The sequence below is a fragment of the Equus quagga genome, chromosome 1 (genome assembly GCF_021613505.1).
Source record: "Equus quagga isolate Etosha38 chromosome 1, UCLA_HA_Equagga_1.0, whole genome shotgun sequence".
Classification (NCBI taxonomy): domain Eukaryota; kingdom Metazoa; phylum Chordata; class Mammalia; order Perissodactyla; family Equidae; genus Equus; species Equus quagga.
In genome coordinates this window covers 86,417,152-86,439,989 of record NC_060267.1, presented here as the reverse complement: position 1 = coordinate 86,439,989, position 22,838 = coordinate 86,417,152, and the positions used below count along the sequence as shown (strand labels likewise).

Genomic DNA, 22,838 nt, shown 5'->3' with positions numbered 1-22,838 from the left:
TCGAGATATCCCCTGGTGGGAGGTATTAAGGACAGTGTCCCTGAGGAGATATTTGAACAGGATCTTGAAAGATGAATAGGAGTTTAGTAGTGGGGTGGGTGAAGCCAGCAGCATTCCGGCTTGAAGGAGCCAAGTGTTCTGGTTCGGGTGTCTGACTGACTAGGTTTCGAATCCCTATCACTGCTGGGTGACGTCATCAGTGTATGATAGGGACAATACTGGAGCTACTTCATAGAGCAAGTATGAGGTTTAGACAACATAGCGTTAATGCAAATCTGTTAGAACAGTGGCCGGCACAGATTCAGGATGCAGTACAGGTTAAGCAGTGTTGGTAAGGAAGCCCCAAGCGCAGGGAAGGGTTGCAAAACCTCCTGACTAGCAGGTGAGGGAAGGAATGTGATGAGAAATGTGGGTAGGGGTCAGATCAGGCAGGGATGCGGACGCCACGATGAGGACTTAAAAAAAGTAAGCGAAAGAACGACATAGGTGAGCCAGAGGATTGGTGGGGCAGGGTAGGGGGGGAATGGGCACAGCGAGGAAGCCGCGGCTTAAGCCAGCAGAGTAGACGCGGGCAAAGCACCAATGTTCTTTTCTTTGTCTTCAAGCTGGCCACGTAGGGCTTAGTTACACCTTGGGCAGCAGTCGCGTTGGGTCCTTCCCGAGAGGGTCGCGGAAGGCAGATGCCCCGGCAGGACTAGAGGCTGGTGGCCGCGCGCCACCTGGTGGCCGCAGGAGGTGGGCTCAGCCCAGAGCAGCCAAAACTTTGCAAAATCCGGGATTTTGCTCTGGGAAACTGAGGCAGGGAGCGGGGGTGGGGTGGGGTGGGGTTTGGGGTTTTCCAATTGGACCCCGTCTGTATTCCAACACCATTTTACGATAGGAAAACTGAGGAGAAGGGAAGGCGAATAAGGCTGGGTAAAGAGCCTCTCAAATGGATGACTTCAAGACCCCAGGAGCCAAGATCTGAGAGTTTCTTTAATGGCATCAATGGCCTGGCAGGGGGAAAATGAAAGAGGAGGAAGAGAAACTTTAGTCTTTCCCGCCCACCCGGAGGTAAAAGGCTTTAAAGAGTACCCCGGAAAGCAGAGTTTTATAGATTCCATTTGCATACGAACGCAGTCACCTCGGGTTAAACTCCGGTCCTTTAATCTCAGGTCCAATTTGTCCCGAAGCCGCGGAGGAAGGGCCCTGTGAATACCTCCAAGCTCCGCCCCCTCCGAGCCCCGCCTACAGGGCTGGGCTTCATTGCACGTGCTCACTCGGCTCCTTCGCGACCTGCCTCCTTGGGAAGACTCATTGTTGGGGCGGGGGGATACGAGGAGTCTTAGCGAACACTGGCCAGGGATAAGTCAAAATAAAGAGAGGCTCCTGAAGTAATGTTTATTAAAGGCTTATCAGAAATTTTTTCAGGGTTCGTGATTTTGACAGGACTCGGCTTTCCCTTCTTCAAGGTTGCTTATCCCTCCTCCCACCCCTTCAGTTGGTGGAGTCTCGTGTGTCCGGCCTCGCCGGGCGGACTCCAATTCCCAGCGTGCCCCGCGGGGCAGTGCGTGGCAGCGGCGCGTGACGTCCGGGGAGGGAGCTGGCCAGTGCTGAGGGGGCGCGGCGCGGAGGGGCGCGGAGCCGGGCGGCTCGGGGCCCAGAGAGCGCCGCGGCCGGGAGCCCCCTGGCCCCTGACAGCCCCCTCCCCCCGGCGGACGACGAGGACGACGACGACGGCGCCGGTCATGGCGGAGCAGCGAACCCAGCGCGGGCCCTGAGCACCACCGCATGGAGCGGGACGAACGGCCGCCTAGCGGAGGGGGAGGCGGCGGGGGCTCGGCGGGGTTCCTGGAGCCGCCCGCCGCGCTCCCTCCGCCGCCGCGCAACGGTGGGTGAGGGGCGCGCGGAGTCCGGGCCCAGCAGAACCTGCCCCCTGTCCGCTAACCCGGGGGTCGCCCTCCTCGCCGCCGACTCTTGCTCTGGGCAGCGTCCCCTCAGCGTGGACCTCCACCCCGGTTCCCCTCTGCGCAGACCCTTCCTCTCCTCCCTCGTCTTAGCCCGTGTGGACCCTCCTCCTCCTTCCCCGTTCCCTTCTGCGCGGACCCTCCCCCTGCCCGGTTCCCTCAACCCCGACCTTCCTTCCCCCCCCCCCCCCTCCCCTCGCACCGGCCTCCCCCCCCCCCCCTCCCCTCTGCGCGAATCCTCCCCCCTCCCCCAGGTCCCCTCGGCGCGGACCCCTCTCCCCCTCCCCCGGTCCTCTCCGCGCGGACCGTCCCCACACCCCCGGCCTCTCACCTCGCGTCCCGACAGTGGGGGCCTCCCCTCCCTCTCTGGTCCCCTCTGCTCAGAGCCACCCCTCCTTCCCCCTGGGGTCCCCTCTGCGGGAGGCCTCTCCCCTGAAGGGTCCTTCGGCGCCGAGCCCTCCCCTCCCCCAGCGCCCTCCACGCGGGTTCCTCCGCCCTCCGCGGACCCGCGCTCGGCGCCCAGCCGACGCCACACCCTCGTCCCCTGGGGTTCCTCTGCCCCGCACCTTTCTGGAGCCGCTTTCCTTCTCTGCGGCCCCGCGCTTCCCGGGCTACCCCTGCGCTTGTGCGACCTTCCCTCGGCGCCCACCCCCGGGTCCCTAGCCACCCGCGCGGCGATTCCTAGTCGGACCTCCCGGTGCCTGCTCCGCACCCCGTTCCTCGCTCCTTCCCCGCGCTCTCCTGCCGGCCTCCGGCCCGGCTCGGCCCCGTCTCCGCGGGGCGACCCCTTTCTGCTGGCTCGGATCTTTGGCCCGCCCGGGTGCTCGGGACACCTGCCTCTGCCCTCCTCCTGCCGGCCCGTCCCGGTCCGCGCTGGCCCCACCTCGCTTCTCCTCCGGCCTTCCGCGATCCCGGGCCCCGGGCCCTGAGAATGCCTCACCTGGCCCGGCCCTTCGGACCGCTCCCCCCTGCCCCCACGCCCGAGCCCGGTCCTCAGGTTTCTCGGGGCTGTCTCAGGGGCTCCCTCCCCCTGCGGGGTGTTGTATTTGTATCTGTTTGATATTTTCCCCCTCGGTGTTTGCCGCGGAATGTTTTTATTGGTAACGTGTAAGGAGCTTTTGTGAGGTCGTAAAAGGTGAACTTTTGAACTTGGAAAGCGCCCTGGAGCAATTAGCGCAGGCGATAGCCCCGGGAGGCCTGCATTACAAAGGGTGCTCGTACCGGCCGGCAAACGCTCCGGCGGCAAACCCGATTTATTTATTTATTTGCCCTGCCTTCCACCTTTCACATCTCCTCATTTCCGAATAAAGGGCAGGCTCTCGGAGATCCGTGCCTCCTCCCCTCTCTGCGCCATAAACTCTCAATTCTCTGAAAGATCTGGGACCGAACAGTGTCTAACAAGTAACAGATTTCAAATTGAATGCAAACACCCGGGACAGTTAGGAGGCACTAAAAATTAATTGCTTTGGCAAGAAGTTTCTCAGTCGGGACAGTGACCTGGCAGGTGTGAGGAAAGTAACCTGAAAATAGGTCACTTAGGCGTTCTATTTTTGAATGAACGAGGAGCTCCAGAGGGGAGAAATCTCGGGGTGGATCTGCGCCTTCATACATTTATTAACCCGTGAAACATTTGTTGTCAATTCAGTAGATCTGGCATTTTTAGCAGTTGAGGGAAAAGTCTGTTTAGAAGAGAGCCTGGTTAACTTCACTTGATATTGCTGACCAAATAGTGTTAGGTTTTGAAAAGCTCTTGTCCTTTTTTAAGATGTCGGTGATGTGTGGTATCTAGGTGGCTGGCAGTCCTGTGGGATGTCTTTGGAGACTAATTTCTGAATGTGAACATGTTTGAGATCAATAAAATCCCGTGTCACAATGGAGGAGGCTGGAATCCAGTTAGGGTGGAAGGAGACAGTATCATAGGAACAAAGGATTTCTTTAATGCTTTTGACTTTTTAAGCTTAAGTGGAGATTTATTTTGGTATTAACGTGTGAATGTTGTAAATCTTGATCTAAAATTTACCATGCTGATTTTTTTTTACCCAAGCCCCAGATCTTATAGCTCATATTAGTGTGTTCTCATAAAGCCTTTCTGTATGTGTATACTTCCTGTACTTACCTGTGCATATTTTACTGCAGACGTTACTTTCAGTTCTACTTGAGAATATTGTTGTCAGGGAAGCCTAGGAACTGCATTTGCTATTAATTATTCATTAGTACATTTTAAAGAACTCAATGGTAATTTTAACTCTTAATCAAATTTCCTATTCATAGTCTCATTTCCTCAATTGGTCAGAGCCATTTAAAAGAACGTAATCGAGCAATCTGTGTAGGCTAAGGTGGCTTTAATATTTTACATCAGTCCACTTTAGTGGTACAAATATTTCCTTTTTGTTGAAAGCACAATAGAATTTTCGACAGTTTGATGGGCTTAAAAGAAAATACATGAAATGTTAGACTTGTGGAATGTTTTATTTTTCACTGTAAAAACAAGCATTGTGTATTGTTTTACAATTTATGTTCATTGTCTCCTAAGATGCTCACAAAGTTACCAAAAAAGAAAAAAAAATGTTTATAGTTAGAGTGGTGGGGACATTTTTTTTCTTTTATACTTACTAAATATTCTGCAAAAGTAAATGAAACTGCTTAAATTCTAAGCAGAGAAAATGAATTCTGACTTTTTATCCTAGCAACTCATTTCCATTTTGTATGAAATATTTGCAATAGATAGCTTTCTAGATAGGAGGAGGATGAAGAAATTAACTGGAGGTGGAATTTTAGAAATGTTTTCCCACTGGAAATACCATTGATGCTGAGTTTACAGTCCTTTAAATGGTTTTTATTATTTTATCAGAACAGAGTTGCTAGCCTTTTGATGCACCATCACCCTTCCAGGAATTGCCTGTGCTGACTGTGCTAGATATTTTCAGTTGTTGCTTCGAGGTTTTCATAACACACAGGAACTCGTTTAGTCCTAATAGAGGACTGCTCCCTTTTGGGCTTTCAAGGGAAGATGAATGACTTGAGGAAGTATATGCTGAATATTGCATTTGTTCGTTTTATTTTAAGAGAATGTGGGAATAGACTTTTAAATATTTCAAGCAAAGGAAGATTATAAGCCATTATCAGTAATTAAAGCCTGTTTTGTATAATTACATTTTAGAGGAAATGGGGAGAAGTTCAATAAATAACATCATGCCTTTTTCCTGCATGTTTATCCCTGAAAATAAGTTAGCAGATATTTTCCATGAGTTTACCTTTTCAGTTCTGTGACTTTAAAAATTTAATTGTCACCTCAGAATTTTCTACTTTGATTAAAAAAAAATGCACATTATAGTACTGTTGTTCTTTAGTACAAATAGCCCACAGGTATTTTTTAGTAGGTTTTGTGATCTCTGAAGAACACTGAAGGGCAACAGTGAACAGATTCACTGGTGATTTTGAGTAGCTGAAGTGTGAGATGACCACATTTCCAATCTCAGATTTACCATGCACCAGATTCTTTTTGAGCATTTCTGTTCCATGTAATCAAAATATGATCATGACATGTTTCCTAATCTGTAAGTCATTCTGAATTCTATAGCAAAAAGATGTGCGCGCATTTGTGTGTTAGAACGTGAAAGGGAGTTAAATGGGGAGGAGGAGGGGAGCTAATGAAAAAAAAACCTGGTAAATTTCCTAAAATGTGCCTAGGTCATGCATTTCCGTATTTTCTTCATAATTTCTTGGTTTCTCAGGTTTGTTTTTTTCTTTTTTCTTGGGGTTGTGAGGCAAAGGTAGAAAATAAACTTTAGATTAAAATACCTAATTTTAGGTTAGTGGAGAACAGAGAGTAGAAATACCAACTGCTACTGTGATATTAGTAAAGGAAGTTTCTTCTACCACTTCTAGTGCTTGTTGTGCCAGTTGGCTTTAAATTGCTAATGATGCTTGCCTGTTTTGGGGCCTGGGGCTGTGTGAGTTTCATCCTGTATTAAGATACCATCACTTCGTTTTTATAACTAGGTAGATATTTATTGGTTTGTGTTGAATAAATTGGTCCATTAATGAATTGTGTTCAGATGGCAACTTCCGGCTTCAGAATTTGAAAAGCTGGGATAGCTCCTTCCACCTTAGGAGACTTCATTTTTAGCAAGCTTCACCTAGATCTTGGGGGCTTTGTCTTAATTTTTCATTCTTATGTTTACTTTTGTGTTGTAGTCAAGTTAAATGACACTTCTCTGTTTGAGTATTTTTTCCATGTAAATAATTAGTTTGAAAGTTAAATTTGGGAAGATGCCTCTTAAGAGTAAATTTTACATTGTTGGTCAAATCTATTCTTTTAAATTAGGACAATAAAAATGCATTATTTTGTGTGAACCAGTTGTCTGAAATGTGAAAAGTTAGAAAAATCAAAGTTCTGAATCAACAGATAAACAAACCTTGCATTTAAGCAAAGAATAAAGGTGTCCTTGAAACACTTTTAAGCAGAAAGTAGCTATTGAATATGCCCACACAAGTAGTGATTTAATATAACCAACTCTTTGTAATACTTTGAAAGTATTTCCAAAACCAACAAGTTGTGAAAGAGAATGTTTTCCTTCAAACTTTTGTATTCTTAGCTCAGCTTTTTTCTGGCTCAGGTAATTTCTTGAGGGTTTATGGATACCTTTGATTGATAATTCTAGTATTTCTGAACCCTAGTTATTAAAAGTCGGCAAGAAGTACTGAGCAGGTAATTCTTTTTCGGGTTTTGACCCCTTGTTAGAGTCGAAGTTTCAGATTCGTCTGAACTTAATCTTAAAACAAAAAATCTCTGGTTGTAACTTTGATATACAGTATTCGTAGAATCAAGCCTAATCTTCTGTTTATTGCTTGTTTTCCAACATGGCTTGTCTTTACGAAAGAAACAAGGCTGTTGAACTGTAGATAATGGAAAATTAGAAGACAGCCGTTGTGAGATGTCTAACCTGCTTTTCAGTGTGGTTTAGAAATAACTATAGAATAGAGAACTTTATTCTAAAGAATAAAACATTTCTTACTTTATTTTGTTCTTCCCTTATTATCTGCTGTTAAATGTCAGACTTCGTAGAATAGCTTCTCAAGAAAACAGATTTTTTTCCGCTGGTTACGATTATTTAAATAAGACTTTGCTATGTAACCCGGTAATTCTAATTAACAGTGATTTAGTTGGGGAGCGAACCAGGATTTCCTCAGCTGGCTGCTGGGAAGCTGAATTGCTTTTTTCCCCACCCCCAGCTGCACCAAATCTTTTGATCCCTAAGCTACAGTGGTTGTCATTTGAGAAAGCAAACTGAGAGAAAATCAGTTGTGAAAATAGCCTACTTTGAGGCTTCATTTGTGTTTTGAAATTTTTGTTCTTAAAAAAAGTGTAGAGATAATTGAACCTTCAAAATTTATCTTGAATAGAGCAAACTGACCAAATTCTCATGTATAAGTAGAAAATTCCTAGATTTCCTTAAAAATACCTTTCTTGCTTTAAAAATTTTGGAGATGTTTTATTATTGACAATCACTATTTCAAAAGAGAAATTATCATAATTATAAATTCACAAGAGGCATTCAAGTATTTGAATTTCTTTAACAGTGTGTGTTTGGGGAAAACAGTTAGTCTTTATGCAATGGAAAAATTTTCATTTGAGGTGGTTTGTGGTTTCTCCATCAGCATTATATAAAAAGTTCAAGTAAGAATCACAGATTTTTGTGTCATATGCTAAGCTCTATAATTTGTTATATTAAGAGTTAACTTTAAAAAATAGCTTCAAATGATGAGGTCTTTGGATCCTAACTGCAAACTATACATCTTTCAGTTTGTTTACACTAGAGAAGCTATTCAAGCATAAACCACAGATGGCAGTAGTAGCATATTTTTCTATTTTCTGGACGGAGTCTTGCCTTAAAGTTGGTGTCAATTCTGTGGGCACTGTTGATAAGTCAGCTGGCAAGTGTAGTGTTTCCAAAACCAATTCCCTAGGCAGCAACATGTGATGTATTCCGGAAACAAATCTGGTCATTCGATTTGAAAGTATACTCTGTGGGTGGTTTGAACCAGAATAGTTACTTTGTTAAAGTGAGAAATCATAAAAATTTGGTAATAATGATAGAGGGAATTGTTTGAGTAATATAGCACGTTGGAACTCTAATGGTGGTATCAGTAAAGGATGTGTCAAACAAAAATAGATATATGCTTGAACAACTATTTGCATTGGAAACAATTTAAATTCATTAAAAAATGTACTCTAGGATCTTAATTTTGAGAGAGAGAAATGCACACGTAATTCCACTTAAATAGCCTTCTCAGCTTTTTTTTCCAGCTCCTCCTCACGTTTCATAGTATCATGGAATTTTAGATCTATCTATAAAAGCTTTTCAGGGGTTTGTGAGCTGGTTCTGCTAGCTTTTCCAGTCCGTCATTGTAGTGTCAAAATTTCTGTGTTCTTAATTTTTTCTTCTAAAAACATTAATTGAAAAAGGGCATAATTGACTAACCAGATTTTTAGACTTTCTACAATATTTCCTTTGAGTCCAAAGGCAACAGAGGTATAATCCCATAGTTTAAGGAAACATTTCCCATAATCCCATAGTTAAGGAAACAGTTCAGGAAACCTTTCGTAACAAATCTGTGCCAAAATGAAGGACAGAGTGATTCAGTGAAGGGAACTACCTTAATCTGTATGTAGTTTTCACTTAAAAAATTAATAATAGTTAATTTATGCACTAATTTCGATCCTGCAGCTATATCACCTTGGAAGGATTAAAAATTCAGTCTTGACTATTTTTGTTAATTCCTTATGCTCTACTGGATCAGATGCAATGTCCTTTTCATCACAGTTAAGTACAATTTTCGAAATTTAGTTTATCTCTCACAAAAAAGAGGACATTGCACTTCTATGAAGCCTTATATATGTTTTATCCTGCTTCCTCATCTCTTGCCTTTTAAAATTTATAAATGATTAATGAAATAGTACTCGATTGGATCATATTATTTTCTTTCACTCATCATTTGTTGATCATTCACTACTGGATTGTTTGTTTCAGACTTAATTTCTTCCCCCTTATTGAGTTCTTAAATTTTTTATTTGCTGTATTTTCTAAACCAGTGGTTTTCAAAGTGTGGTCCACAAACCTCTGAGACCATTTCAGGAGGTTCTTGAGGTGAAAACTATTTTTATAATAATACTAACATTATTTGCCTTTTTTCACCATCTTGACATTTCATCACTTGACATGTTCAACTAATGTTGCAAAAACAATGATTAGTAAAAACTGTTGGCACCTTAGCAGAAATCAAGGCATCAGACTATACTAGTAATCATTGTATTCTTCACCTCCATGTACTTGTATTAAAAAAAAAAAGCCATTACATTTAAGAATGTTTTTGATGAAGCAGTAAAAATGATTAATTTTATTAAATCTTGACCCTTGACTACACGTGTTTTTGATATTCTGTGTGAGGAAACGGCAGGTACACACAAAGCATTTCTTTTGCATACTGAAATAGAATAGTTGTTTTAAGGAAAAGTGCTTGTGAAATTATGTTGTGAGACGAACTAGCTGCTTTTCTTCATGGAACACCATTTTTACTTGAAAGAACAATTGACAGGCTATGGTTTATTCAGACTTGGGTATTTGGCAGACCATGTTTTGGAAATGAGTAGTGAGCCTGTCACTCCAAGGAAAAGTGACAATATTTGTTGCTGGTGAATACAGTTTGAGCTTTCAAGCGACAATTAGAATTTTAGAAAACTTGTACCTGGTGCTTTGAGCTTGACAGGTTCCCATACTTAAAGTCTTTTCTGATGAGATCGATGGTGATATTACTAACAAATGTGATTTTTTTTTTTTTTAAATAGACACTCAACATGCCTTGATGAGCAGTGCCATGTCCGCACCCAGGATCCAAACTGGTGAAACCCTGGGCTGCCGAAGTGCAGTCTGCAAACTTAACCACTTGGCTGGCCCCACAAATGTGACTTTTTGATAATGTGTAGTGAAATGTATCAACATTTTGGAGATCATGTCTCAGTGAAGGAGTATTTTCTAAATGACTTGTGTATCACATTACAAAATCCTGCATGGGTAAAAGATCTGTTCAAAATGTCAAATAGACCAATGGATTTTAATGTAACAGAGTATGCAGAGTTCATTGGTGTGGTTTTAGATTTCACATTGAACTAACCTTGAAAAAAAACCTCTACTTACCGAGTTTTGGTATATTATCAAAGAAAAACATCCACAATTATTTTAATAAGCAAATGCTTCTTTCTTTTCCTATTATAAATCTGTGAGGCCATGGGGCCGGCCCTGTGGCCAAGTGGTTAGGTTTGCATGCTCTGCTTCAGCGGCCCAGGGTTTTGCTGGTTCAAATCCTGTGCGCGGACCTAGCACCACTCATCAAGCCATGCTGAGGTGGCATCCCACGTGCCACAACTAGAAGGACCCACAACTGAAAATACACAACTATGTACCAGGGGGCTTTGGGGAGAATAAGGAAAAGTAAAAATGAATAAATAAATAAATCTGGCCAGGTTTTCTGCCTCTACTTCAATCAGAACAATATATCAGAACATATTCAATGCAGAACCATATAGGAGAATCTAGCTGCCAGAATTAAGGCAGATATTAAAGAGATTAGCAAAAATATGAAACACTGCTACTCTTCTTACCAATTTTTTTGCTTTGTCGGAAAATATAGTTATTTTTCATAAAAATATTTATATTAACATTTAATGGGTTTATTATTACTTTTAAATGAGTTAATGTTTTAAAAATTTCATAGTTTTATTTTCTAGTAGGGTAAATATCTATAGATGTAACCCACATAAACATTAGCTCTTTTGGGTCCTCAATTTTTATTTTATTTTTTATTATTTTAGTGAGGAAGATTGGCCCTGAGTTAACATCTGTTGCCAATCTTCCTGTTTTTGCTTGAGGACGATTGTTGCTGAGCTAACATCTTGTGTCAGTCTTCCTCTATTTTGTATGTGGGGTGCCACCACAGCGTGGCCTGATGAGCCGTGTGTAGGTCTGCCCTGAGATCCGAACCCATGAGCTTCATTACTATGCCACTGGGCCAGCCCCCCTCAATAATTTTTAAGAGTGTAAAAGAGGTCTTAAGACCACTCAGACCAAAGTATGTGAGAGCCCCTATTCTAAATGAACTTAATGTATAAGAAAATGGTGACTTCACCAGATACTATTATTAGGACTTAGTTACTTTGAGTTTTTCCTCCATAAAGGGGTTACAGAGGAAAAAAAATATCAAAAATGGGTTCATATCATTTTAGATTTTCTCGGCTTGAGACTAAATGAAGTGTGTCGTAGTTCCCTATCACTGAGTTCTCTGATAAGGCCTCTGTTACTTGCTCCATGAAACCTGTCGCTTAACTGGTAATTATCTTGTGGCAGAAATTTTCCAATAGATCCTGTTTCCTCACCAGGGGTAGATTTGTAATTGTAGAAATAAATCTGACAACACAAAAATACTTTCTTACTTTATAAGAGTTGTTGCTATAAAAATAATGAAATATTTGTGAGAGGTAAAAATCCTATTTTGCTTTTTAAAACTCCCATCAAGAACAGCTTGTTTTCTTTCAGTAGACATGTTTGGCTTTCAGTGAGTCTTCTAAAGTTGTGATTTTGGTAATGTTATTTTATAGATTGGTTTGCCTTTTAACGTGGTTGTCACTGAGGGAGGTGGTAATAAAGTCTGCGTAGGAGAAGCATCTCCCCTTCTGGTCTAGGAATACCCTTTGCTAGTGTGAGTAATGTTTTAGTGTAAGTCAATTACTGTGTTGTTGAAGAGTTAGGGATTTACTCCTTAGGGTAGTTGCTAGGTAGAACTCATTCTCTAGTGAGCTTGCTGGCAGAAGAAATGTCACATAACAATGTGAATAACAATAAGGAGTTACTGGATCAGAATTTAAGATGAAGCTTGGTGGATGATGAGAGATCAGTGAGATATTTGGGCTTCCTTCGTGAGAGCTCTGTAATTATCTTGATGTTATTGGAGTTTCCGTAATGCACCTTTTAAAGGGTTTTTGTGTTCTCTGGGGGTTGCAGCTTAGTCATAAGATGATACAAGCCTTTCCTTTTTCATTTTAGCGCTTGGATTTTATTTCAAGTTTCAGGTGAAATCTTTAAATGCATTCTTTGTCAATTGAGTTAAATTGTTTTAATTACTAAAAACTGAGGCAGATTTGTTTTTTTCTTCCATATTCTTGCTGTACTCCTGAAGTTTAACCTGTCAGGAGACTTCCTCTCTAGCCTTACAGTCCTTCCTCCAAAATGCCTTTTTAGCAGGATAATAAACCACCTGGGGGAAGCCCCCTACTGATATCTGTTTAGAGGGCTTTGTTTTTTGGCAGTGGCAGTAGTGGTCTCAGCCAGGGAGGAAGGATTTTAGTTAGATGGTGTGAGAGGGAAAGAGCAGGGTCTCTGGAGTGTGGTGGAACTATGTGATCTTTGTCATTTGACTTCTCTAAACTTTAGTGTTCCCATTTAATAACAGGGGATAACATTTGTATAGTGCTTATTATATAATATTCTAAGCACTTACATTAACTCACTTTATCCTCATAACCATATGGGGTAAGTGTGCTGTTACCATCTCTGTTTACAGATGTGAAAACTGAAGCCCACAGAGGTTAAGCCCCAGATTTCACAGTTAGTAACAGCATTAGTAATTTGTTTCCTGGATTTAATCCCTCCTGCTTCCCTCCTCTCCCCATAATATAATATTTCTGAAATTGACTGTAGGGTTATTAGGGTTAGTGATGAGGTCAGTAAAGTGCCAACCAGAATGTCTGCCCCAAAGCAGACGCTTGTGAATCCAGGCCATTTATAGTTGTTGAAGAGGCCCAGAACTCAACTCTCTATAGATTAGAGAGTCACAAAGATCCACTCTTAGAATTACAAGTGACTTTTTTCTTTCTCTCATGTGGCTTTAATAAACCAAGCAGAAAACAATTGGCCAGGAAACAGTTTTGCAAAATCAGGGGCAATCCTCGGTGAACCTAAGGGATGCTAAGGAAAGAAGGGGTGAGCTACTTCAGGCAGAGATACCTTATCTTCTATCTGAATCCTCAGCACTAAGCACAAGGAATTGATGTTTAATGAACGTTGAATGAATGAATGAAAGAGTGATCAGGTCAGGAATCTGAGTCTTTTGCGTATATCAGAGTCCTTTGAATCTGAGCTCTTTGCTGGTAGTCAGGAAGTCTATGAAATGTAAGGGAAGAGAATGTGCTTTTGGGGCCAGTATCTAAGTCAAGCAATGTGTTAAAGCTTTATGCAAGGTTTGATGGGTCCTCTTGGAACAGAATATAGTTTCTGTTTGGAAGTGTGGCTCTCCTTGTAGCCAAAGTGACTAGATATGCCAGATTAAGATGAAATGGCCAATAAACTCCTGGCTGTTTGCTTGACTGCTTTGGGGAATGCAGTTTAGGAAAAGGTGGCCTTTGTCACATGTACCTTTTTTATTTCTGCCACACAAAAGCTGGGTATATGAAAGAGAGGAGAATGTTGATGTAACCCTTTGAAAATGGAAATATAAGAGCCAGTTGTCCAAAGCTTGTACAATATAGAAAGCAGTTTCCTAGCAAAGAGAGAGTGAAAAAGATGTGGCAATGTGGGTTAATAGATTATGGGAGCAATGCAGTTTGAGTAGGAGAGGACTGGAGAGAGAAGGCCAGCCACATTATTTGAAGAGGTATGAGGTTATGACAATTTGTAGTGTAAACTTGAAATTAGATGTAGAGTTTTCATTTGTTATTTCTTTTCTTTTCAACATGACTACTTTTCTTTCTATTTTATACCTCCTCCATGCCACATTTTCTCTTTTGTAAGTACAATTTCAAACCCATAGTTAATTTCAGAGTTTTTCTCATTCCTTGTAAAGGGATTTTTATTTGCAAACTCATTCAGCATTGAGAAGAGTCCTCTCCTCTTAAGATTAAATACCTTGCATTTGAGAACATGGATTCATTAAGGAAAATTGCAAAACCCTCTTAAATGCTGTTGGTCTGTAAAAAGGGAACCCAGCAGGAAAGGGGCAGCATTGCACGGGGGAGGGGTGAGGGGTGGGGAGAGCAAGGGAGCTGCAGTTGAAATATTCATCAATCATTTTACTGGCACCAGGAAACCAATCAGCCTTTTAGAGGAGAGAACTTAATCAATCACCTAATGTGGGAAATTACGATTGCTTTCCCACAAAAAAATATTCCCTTAACTTGCTGAAAGATCAAATCTGAAAGATAGTTGGACTGGCTGGAATTTGGAGCTAACTGATGGCAAGCAGTTACTGAAAGTACTACTGCGATGAAAAAAATACGTTTAATGTATTTTTTTCCTCTCTGCTTTGAGCCTTTTCAGAATATTTCAGAGTAAGTTTGCTTTTCATATAGTGTGCCCGTTAATAAAAACAATTACCGAGCATTTATGGGTAATATGAAGTGTGTGAAATACTGTAAATTTATTCTCCAAAGGTATTGGCTGGAGAATACCTGGTGTTTCCAGTGCCTTGTTTGGAAAGCAACTTCAGAGCATTGTCTGGGGGACACATCCTGGGGAATACAGTTGGAAGTGCTTGCATTTAGATTAAAGCAGGAGGAATTTAGTTGTATCTTGTATGTAGATTTTAAATAGTGTCATCTCTGAGCTCTCTGCTTGAATTGCCTATGGCCCTTAGGTCCTTAGGTGTGAGCTGCTTAGGAATCTAATGTTTTTAAAATTAGAAATGCATGATCACTGGAGAAAATATGGAAAATGAAGGGAAAATTACCTATATTCTTGCCTCCAAGCAACTTTTATTAACATTTTCTTATGTTTTCTTCTAGACTTCCTTCAAATCCTAGTCTTTTGCTTGTTGTTGTGATCATACAGTATATAGTATTATGTTTTGTGCTTTTTGTTTAATTTTAAGCTTTTTTTCTCATGTTATAAACTTTACTCATTCAGCGTGAATTTGTTTAAAACTTTTAATAGCTGTATGACAGCCCATTGTTTTTCATTGTTGCACCCTTAGTTTTTAGTTTCTCACTATTATAACAATACTGCCCAGACCATGATGTGCTTTCTTTTATTTTGGGTTATTTTGGGGGGATAGGTTTTTCGAAGTATGTATCTACCTCAGTGTACCTTCGCCAACAACCAGTTTGATTTAAACTGATATCTTTTTTTTTTTAAAGATTTTTTTTTTTCCTTTTTCTCCCAAAGCCCCCCGGTACATAGTTGTATATTTTTAGCTGTGGGTCCTTCTAGTTGTGGCATGTGGGATGCTGCCTCACCTTGGCTTGATGAGTGGTGCCATGTCTGCGCCCAGGATTCGAACTGGCGCAACCGTGGGCCGCCGAAGCAGAGCGTGCGAACTTAACCACTCGGCCACGAGGCCGGCCCCTAAGATATCTTTTATACTAACGTCTAGGACTGCCAGCAGGACTTATTTTTTTTAATGAATGCCTGGTGCTTTAGATAGAATTGAGACACTGTGGTAGGCTATTTGCTCTGTTCTCATTTTTTGGAGAGGTAGTCATTTCCAATGCCTTTTGTCTCCAATCTTTTAGATTTCTGGCACCAAGCCTCCCATGCACGTTGCCTTCCACCCCCATCTCCATTCCCACTCCAGTATCTCCATTCTGGTCAGGGCAGTGTTTAGGGACCCTTTTGAGGCTGTCTTCTTTCTCATATAGATTATGAGAGAATGGGTGGCAAAGACACCTTGGAACCTTCTCTGGTTGCCTCTAAAAATCTTGGGAGAATGGATTGTTGTGTGAGTGTGTGTGTCTGTGTCTTCTAAAACAACTCTGTCACCTTCCTCAAAGTCTTGAATACATCCTGAAACTTAGTGAATTTGATGGGAAGTTAAGTACGTGGAGAGAGAAGTTAAACTTGCATTCCTTTGGAAATCTGCATGAGTTCCTCAGGGGCTGACTTCTATCCTGATCCTGCATAGGGTTTCATAGTGAAAAGACCTAAATAAACCTTATGCTAATTTGAAAGACTTCACAGTTTTTAACAGGACTGGTTTCAGAATGGAAATAGAAACATTTTGGGAGTTTGGCTGTCTGAATTAAAGCATGAATCATGTTTGCTGACATTAAAATTAAAAAGTCTTCTAGTAAAAATTAGACCAGATGGACTTAATAGATATATATAGAACACTTCATCCAAAAACAGCAGGCTACACATTCTTCTCAAGTGCGCATGGAACATTCTCAAGAATAGACCATATTTTGGGAAACAAAGCAAGCATCAATAAATACAAGAGAGTTGAAATAATATCAAGCATCTTTTCTGATCACAATGCTATGAAACTAGAAATCAGCTACAAGAATAAAGCAGAGAAAGGTGCAAAAATGTGGAGACTAAACAACACGGTACTGAACAAACAATGGATTATTGAAGAAATTAAAGAAGAAATCAAATATTATCTGGAGACAAATGAAAATGAGAACACGTAATACCAAATCATATGGGATGCAGCAAAAGCAGTCCTAAGAGGGAAATTCATCGCAATACAGGCTCACCTCACAAAACAAGAAAAAGCTCACATAAGCAACCTCAGACGACACCTAACAGAATTAGAAAAAGAAGAACAAACAAAGCCCAGAGTCAGTAGAAGGAGGGAAATAATAAAAATAAGAGCAGAAATAAACGATATTGAAACTAAAAAGACAGTAGAAAGGATCAATGAAACAAAGAGTTGGTTCTTCGAAAAAATGAACAAAATCGACAAACCCTTGGCCAGACTCACCAAGAAAAGAAGAGAGAAATCTCAAATCAATAAAATTAGGAATGAGAGAGGAGAAATCACAACAGATACCAAAGAAATACAAGGGATCATAAGAGAACACTATGAAAAACTGTATGCCAACAAATTGAACAACCTAGAAGAAATGGACAAATTCCTGGACTCTTACAACCTCCCCAAACTGAACCAGGAAGAAATGGAGAATCTGAATAGGCCAATCACAAGTAAAGAAATAGAAACAGTAATCAAAAACCTCCCCAAAAATAAGAGTCCAGGACCAGACGGCCTCTCTGGAGAATTCTACCAAACATTCAAAGAAGATTTAATACCTATCCTTCTCAAACTATTCCAGAAAATTGAGGAAGATGGAGTACTCCCCAACACATTCTGTGAAGCCAACATCACTCTGATCCCCAAACCTGACAAGGACAACACAAAGAAGGAGAACTACAGGTCGATATCACTGATGAACGTAGATGCAAAAATCCTCAACAAAATTCTGGCAAACCGAATGCAACAATACATCAAAAAAATTATACACCATGATCAAGTGGGATTTATACCAGGGACACAGGGATGGTTCTAGTAATTTTTAAAGTTTATGTTGATTCACAGTAAACACAAATGTTTGAAGATCATTTGCTGTGCTTCTTTGTGCTTAACAGTGGTGGTCACAGGACTTGCAATTTGCCAAGACATAGTTTTTCTAATGCTCTTTAATAAGAAGGTGAATAAGCCAGCTGCTCTTTCCCTCAGCTACCAATTGCAAACCTCCTCAAATCCTGGTTCGTACTTAAAAGCCTTGGGATGACCTTGAATTTAACTGAATTACAAAAGCTGTCCTGAGTTAAATTTATAGCTTTTGTTGATTTCAAAAAAGATTAGGAAGAATCCCATTCTATTTGCTAAAACATTAAGGATAGCCTTGGGTGTACATTGAAGATCAGAAATAATTAATAAGAGGTGCTATTAAAGTGCAAAAGAGAATCCTGGAATGGACTAAAAAAGAGTTATCTCTTTGTTGAGCTTTTAAAATATGTACTTGAAAAGGTTTAAGAGACGGTGGCATTTTTCGAAGTGTCAGTTTGTCTATGTTCAGATTTTCTGAAAGGTTCTGTCTTTTCCCCATCTTAATGTCAAAGAGATTTTTGAACCCAATGGGGACTCAGAACAAATGTTTGGTGCTATGTAAAAGTAACAGTTTAATTGGTTCTTAAAATATTTTATAGGAGTGGGAACTTTGTTAGTAAAAGTTTCTGATTGTGCTCAAGCAGTGTAAAAGTAAAAATACTAATATTTAAAAAATGCTTTATTTATAGGCTGTATCATAAGATCTATGAATAGATAATTTTTCTGCTTACCAAAAAGGGCTATAAGAAGAGTCCAATTTTGGGGCCAGCTTTGTGGCATAATGGTTAAGATCGTGTGCTCTGCTTCAACTGCCCAGGGTTCATGGGTTATGATCCTGAGTGTGGACCTGCACACCACTCGTCAAGCTGTTCTGTGGCGGCACCCCACATACAAAATAGACGAAGATTGGCACAGGTGTTAGCTCAGTGACAGTCTTCCTCAAGCAAAAAGAGAAAGATTGGCAACAGATGTTTGCTCATGGCCAATCTTCTGCACCAAAAAAACGAAAGAAAAGTCAAATTTTATGTGTCAATAGGTGAGATGAGACATATCTCCTAGCATCATAAATGTGATAAATCCCTGAAGGTCTAGCTGTCAGGCAAATAGTTTGAGCAAGGGGCTGGCCCCGTGGCCGAGTGGTTAAGTTCGCGCGCCCCGCTGCAGGCAGCCCAGTGTTTCGTTAGTTCGAATCCTGGGCGCGGACATGGCACTGCTCATCAGACCACGCTGAGGCAGCGTCCCACATGCCACAACTAGAAGAACCTACAACGAAGAATACACAACTATGTACCGGGGGGCTTTGGGGAGAAAAAGGAAAAAATAAAATCTTTAAAAAAAAAAAAAAAAAAAAATAGTTTGAGCAAGCACTAATGTCTTATATAGATCTTGTAGATTTTAGGATTATTTTAGTTTTTACATTTTTTTTAATGAGACTAGCCTACACGTTGATCAAAATAATTGATCATAAAATTGTATACCTTTGTGTGTGTTTGTGACAGAGAGAGAGAGAGAGAAAAACCAAGATAATGAGAGTTGTGAGATATAGCTGAGATTGCCAGTCTGGGATCCCTAAAGTAAGTAATGTGGATTCTCAAACACTTTCAGTTTTTCAGACTTTGATCTGAAATCACATGAGTAATAGAGGTTGTCCAGGTTAAATAAAATAATAAGATCTCTAAAATTTTGACTTTTCCCTGAGATTATTCCAATTTACTCTGGCAACAGTGCCACTCAACCTCTGAATAGCAGATACAAATTTTTGCAGAAAAGGGTACAGTAAATAGTTTTTGTACTATGGTGGACAAACTGCCTTGTTGCAGCTGGCAGTTAAAAATTATTTCAGTGGGGGCCGGCCCTGTAGCCGAGTGGTTAAGTTTGGGTGGTCTGCTGCGGCAGCCCAGGATTTCGCCGGTTTGGACCCTGGGCGCAGAAAAGGCACCGCTCATCAAACCATGCTGAGGCGGCGTCCCACATGCCACAACTAGAAGGACCCACAACTAAGAATATACAACTATGTACCAGGGGGCTTTGGGGAGAAAAGGGAAAAAATAACAGCGAACTGTTATTATGATGTAGTGATAACTAGGTGTGTTAGAGCATGAGCTTTAGAGTTAGACCTTGGTTTAAATCCTGTCTCTCCTACTTCTGTGATTTTTTTGGAGGGTAGTGGTGATGAAAGGACGTAGAATCACCACACAGATTTCTGGAGAATGAAATGGTGTAGTGTGAAGAACCTAGAGTGTAAGCTGTGTTACTTTAGAAAGTTATTTAACATTTCTCAATTTCCTTATCTTTAAGTAAAGTTGATGCCATCTACTTCATGGGTAAGCAAGCCTGTTCTCTAAAATCCATGTCAGTGAAACTAGTTACCCAGTATCCCATATAACGTAAGTCAATTTGCTGAATCTAATTTATAGAACTTACAGAATTTGTTGTCACTCTCTTCCTCCTTAATTGCTACTTACCATTTTTTCCTTTTTTCTCCTCCCCCTTTTTTTGTACTCCATTTCTTCCCTATCACCTGTAGCCCAGACCTGGCTGTGTCTTTCCACCAGCAGAGGTCCCCTCTCTGCCCTAGTTCTTTCTGGCTGGGTTAGAGACAAATTGAAGCAGTCTTGAAAATGCTGCTATACTGTCAATCTTAATTTGGCAAAAATCTTTAAAAGCTAATTAAACTGTCCCATCAATATGAATTGTTATAAACTGTCTAAGTAGTTAAAACAGATTTTTGGTAAATTTAGAGAATTGGCTATTTGGAGATTTGGCTGTTTGGTGAATTGACTTGGAATTACCTTATAGGTATGTTTGGAGAAATTAGGCAATAATATGTAAAATAAAGTGCCTATTACTACCCAGTGGTTGGAGTGTATAGTAAGTACTCGGTGTTCCTTTTCTGTAAGCACTCCTGTTCAGGGAACTGGGAACCATCTGTTCCTCGCTCCCCCCGCCCCCCAAATTTTCTCACCTGTGGGCTCTAGTTGGACAATAGCAAATGATGAAGTGATCAAGCCTGGTTTATGGACCACCTAGTGACTTCCCCTCCCATTACAGTGTTGTTGAACTTGCCTAAATGAAATACCTTCTTTTAGCTTAGACATCTGTTATAAACTGGCCCTGCCTTCCTTGGTACCCTTTGGGGTCTGACTTCTCAGTGACTTAAGATATGTACTACTTTTTTGAAGTACTTTCTTCTCAGTCATTTGTAACTAGAAATATGAGCCTTAGGAGAGTAAACTGTAGCTTTATTAGGGTAAAAAGCAAGGCCAGGTCCCTGGAGTTTCTTAGAGGGAGGTATCGCAACCAGAGCAAATGCTCCTGTCTCTAATACACAGGAAGCCTGGCTTCCCCACCTCCCTACCCAAAGCCTCTCTGGAGGTCTCTCAAAGGGCTTTCTGGTAATATCCTTAAAAAGAGAAGGGGACAAATGGTGGTTGAATGCTTGATGTGTGCCAGCACTGTGTTAAACTTATCTAATGTAATCCTTTCCACAACTTTTCTTTGATAGGTATTAATATTCCCATATTACGGATGAGTTAACTGAGGCTTAGAGTTGAAAATAACTTACCTCTACTAACACTCCTCCACTAAACCAGTGTTTTCCAAACTTTAGTCTCTGCTGTGTGAACATGATGATTTTTGTCATTTCCTAATATATAGTTTATTTAATATTTTAAGTATTGAATAGTTAATACTTTGCAACCCAAAATTTATTTTAAAAGGAAATGTTGTCATTATCCTAAATAAAAAATTATATACCATAAATATAAGGTAATAGTAAAAATAAATTTAATGAAAATAATGTGTTAAATTCTAGTTAAGATGTCTGTACAAGTCTCTGTGATCACACTTTTGTTAGAAAGGGAAATTAGCAAGCATTAGAGAAGCAATAGACAAACTAGCACTAAACCGAGATTTTTCTTCTGATGTAATTAGAAGTATGAAAGAGAATTGAAAAGGTAACAACTTTGGAATGTTTTAAAATGCTTTCTCTTTGTATCACTTAAAGTATTCCGGTGGCTCCTCACCTTGGGGAACACCACCATAGGTGATGGTGTGCTCATTTTCCACATGAGTAAACTGAGGGAGGGAAATTTGTTGGAAGTTGAACCATTAGTCGCACAGACCTTACTGTCTGGGCACCCTTCTTCACCTCCTCCTCCCGTTTCCTTCTCTCATTCCTCCTCTCTCATCCTTCGACCTCTCCTCTTTTCTTCCCTGTGCTCTAAGAATTCACTTTACTCCGAAGTAGTGTAGAGAAGCAGATTTTAGACGCATTTTTCTGATCCCCCCCGCCCCCGCTGTTTAACTGCTGTGAGAGAGGATTTCATCTAAAGGAACTCAGTTCATTCTCCAAACATTGCATTTCTTGGTGTTTACTGAAGTCTAGAAGTTGGGTGTAAAACATACAGTAATTTTGTAGGTATTTGTACCCCTACATAAAGTATTTGTTGGAATAACTATAAAGACATCATAAACTTTCCTTTGACTTAATTAGATAATGTTGGAAAAGTAAGTTTGAAAAAAGATACTGCCAGCAGTTTTTGAAACAGATGTTAAGTGCAATAAAAGTCAGTTTCTTTGATTTTATTGTCTTTTGTAAGTTTTGTAATTTACGGTTACAATAATTGTAAAGTTAATTAACATTTTATTGCATTGTGTTCCAGTGGAGACAATAGGTACCTGGTATAACTTTATCATAGCTGGAGTCTAGACCATAGTTTGAATTTTTAAAATTCTGTTATTTAAAAAAGATTTTTTACATTTTAATTTGATTTTTTATTTATCTTTAAAACTTTCTGAATAATAAAAAACATTTTCTACTGTTGTTTTTTTCTTATTTTCTTTTGTGCCTGTTGTTTCTTAAAATATAGAAGGAGGAATTTCATAATCCTATTGTTTAAAAAGTTTGTTCCACTAGTTATTATACAAGAAGAAGATTCAGTTCTGAATTATTTTAAATAGCATGTTTAAAATTCTTTACAGAAACATTTTGTACTTGGAAAGAAATTCTGGGGAATTTTCTTAGAAATCACAGTTATGATAATATGCAGATCTAAAGATAGAATAGTTTTCTCATTCAGGGAGTTTACTTTGTGAATTGCCTTTCCTATGTCTTCTTTATTGTACTTTGCCTATGCTAGGTGTATCTTTGAATATTTACTGTAGATTCTTGATAAATTGTCTTTTGAAACCTATTCCCTATAGGTTTAGAATCTCAGGAGCCAGACTGGTATTAGTGTGTGGTGGGCCAAACTTGGTTTGATATTTTAATGTAATTTTTCTAATACTTGGCAAAACCAAAATATATAATTCACTGCTCTGTGATACTTTGAACCCAGGATTTCAACCCTGAGCTTAGCCCAGGGTAAGATTTGTCAGCATGCCTTGGTATAAAGTAATGAAAACTTCAAACTCAGAGTCTGAATTTTTGTTATTAAGCTCATATGTGCTCTCTCTAGTATTTTACCACTTAAATTGTAAATCACAAACAAAAACTTAACTTCTCTCTTGCCCAGA

The 22,838-nt window shown here is 40.4% G+C and overlaps 1 protein-coding gene across 4 annotated transcripts in view; it reads left to right on the top strand.

Annotated features, from left to right (window-relative positions):
- The first annotated feature begins 1,577 nt into the window (after positions 1–1,577).
- The window catches only part of NR6A1 (nuclear receptor subfamily 6 group A member 1), a 217,860-nt gene continuing 196,599 nt past the window's right edge, over positions 1,578–22,838 (top strand). For all 4 annotated transcript variants that reach the window (XM_046680545.1, XM_046680529.1, XM_046680521.1 and 1 more), the window contains exon 1: positions 1,578–1,870. In XM_046680545.1, the coding sequence (XP_046536501.1) occupies positions 1,771–1,870 (100 nt within the window). In that variant the 5' untranslated portion in view covers positions 1,578–1,770. The remainder of the gene's footprint in view (positions 1,871–22,838) is intronic.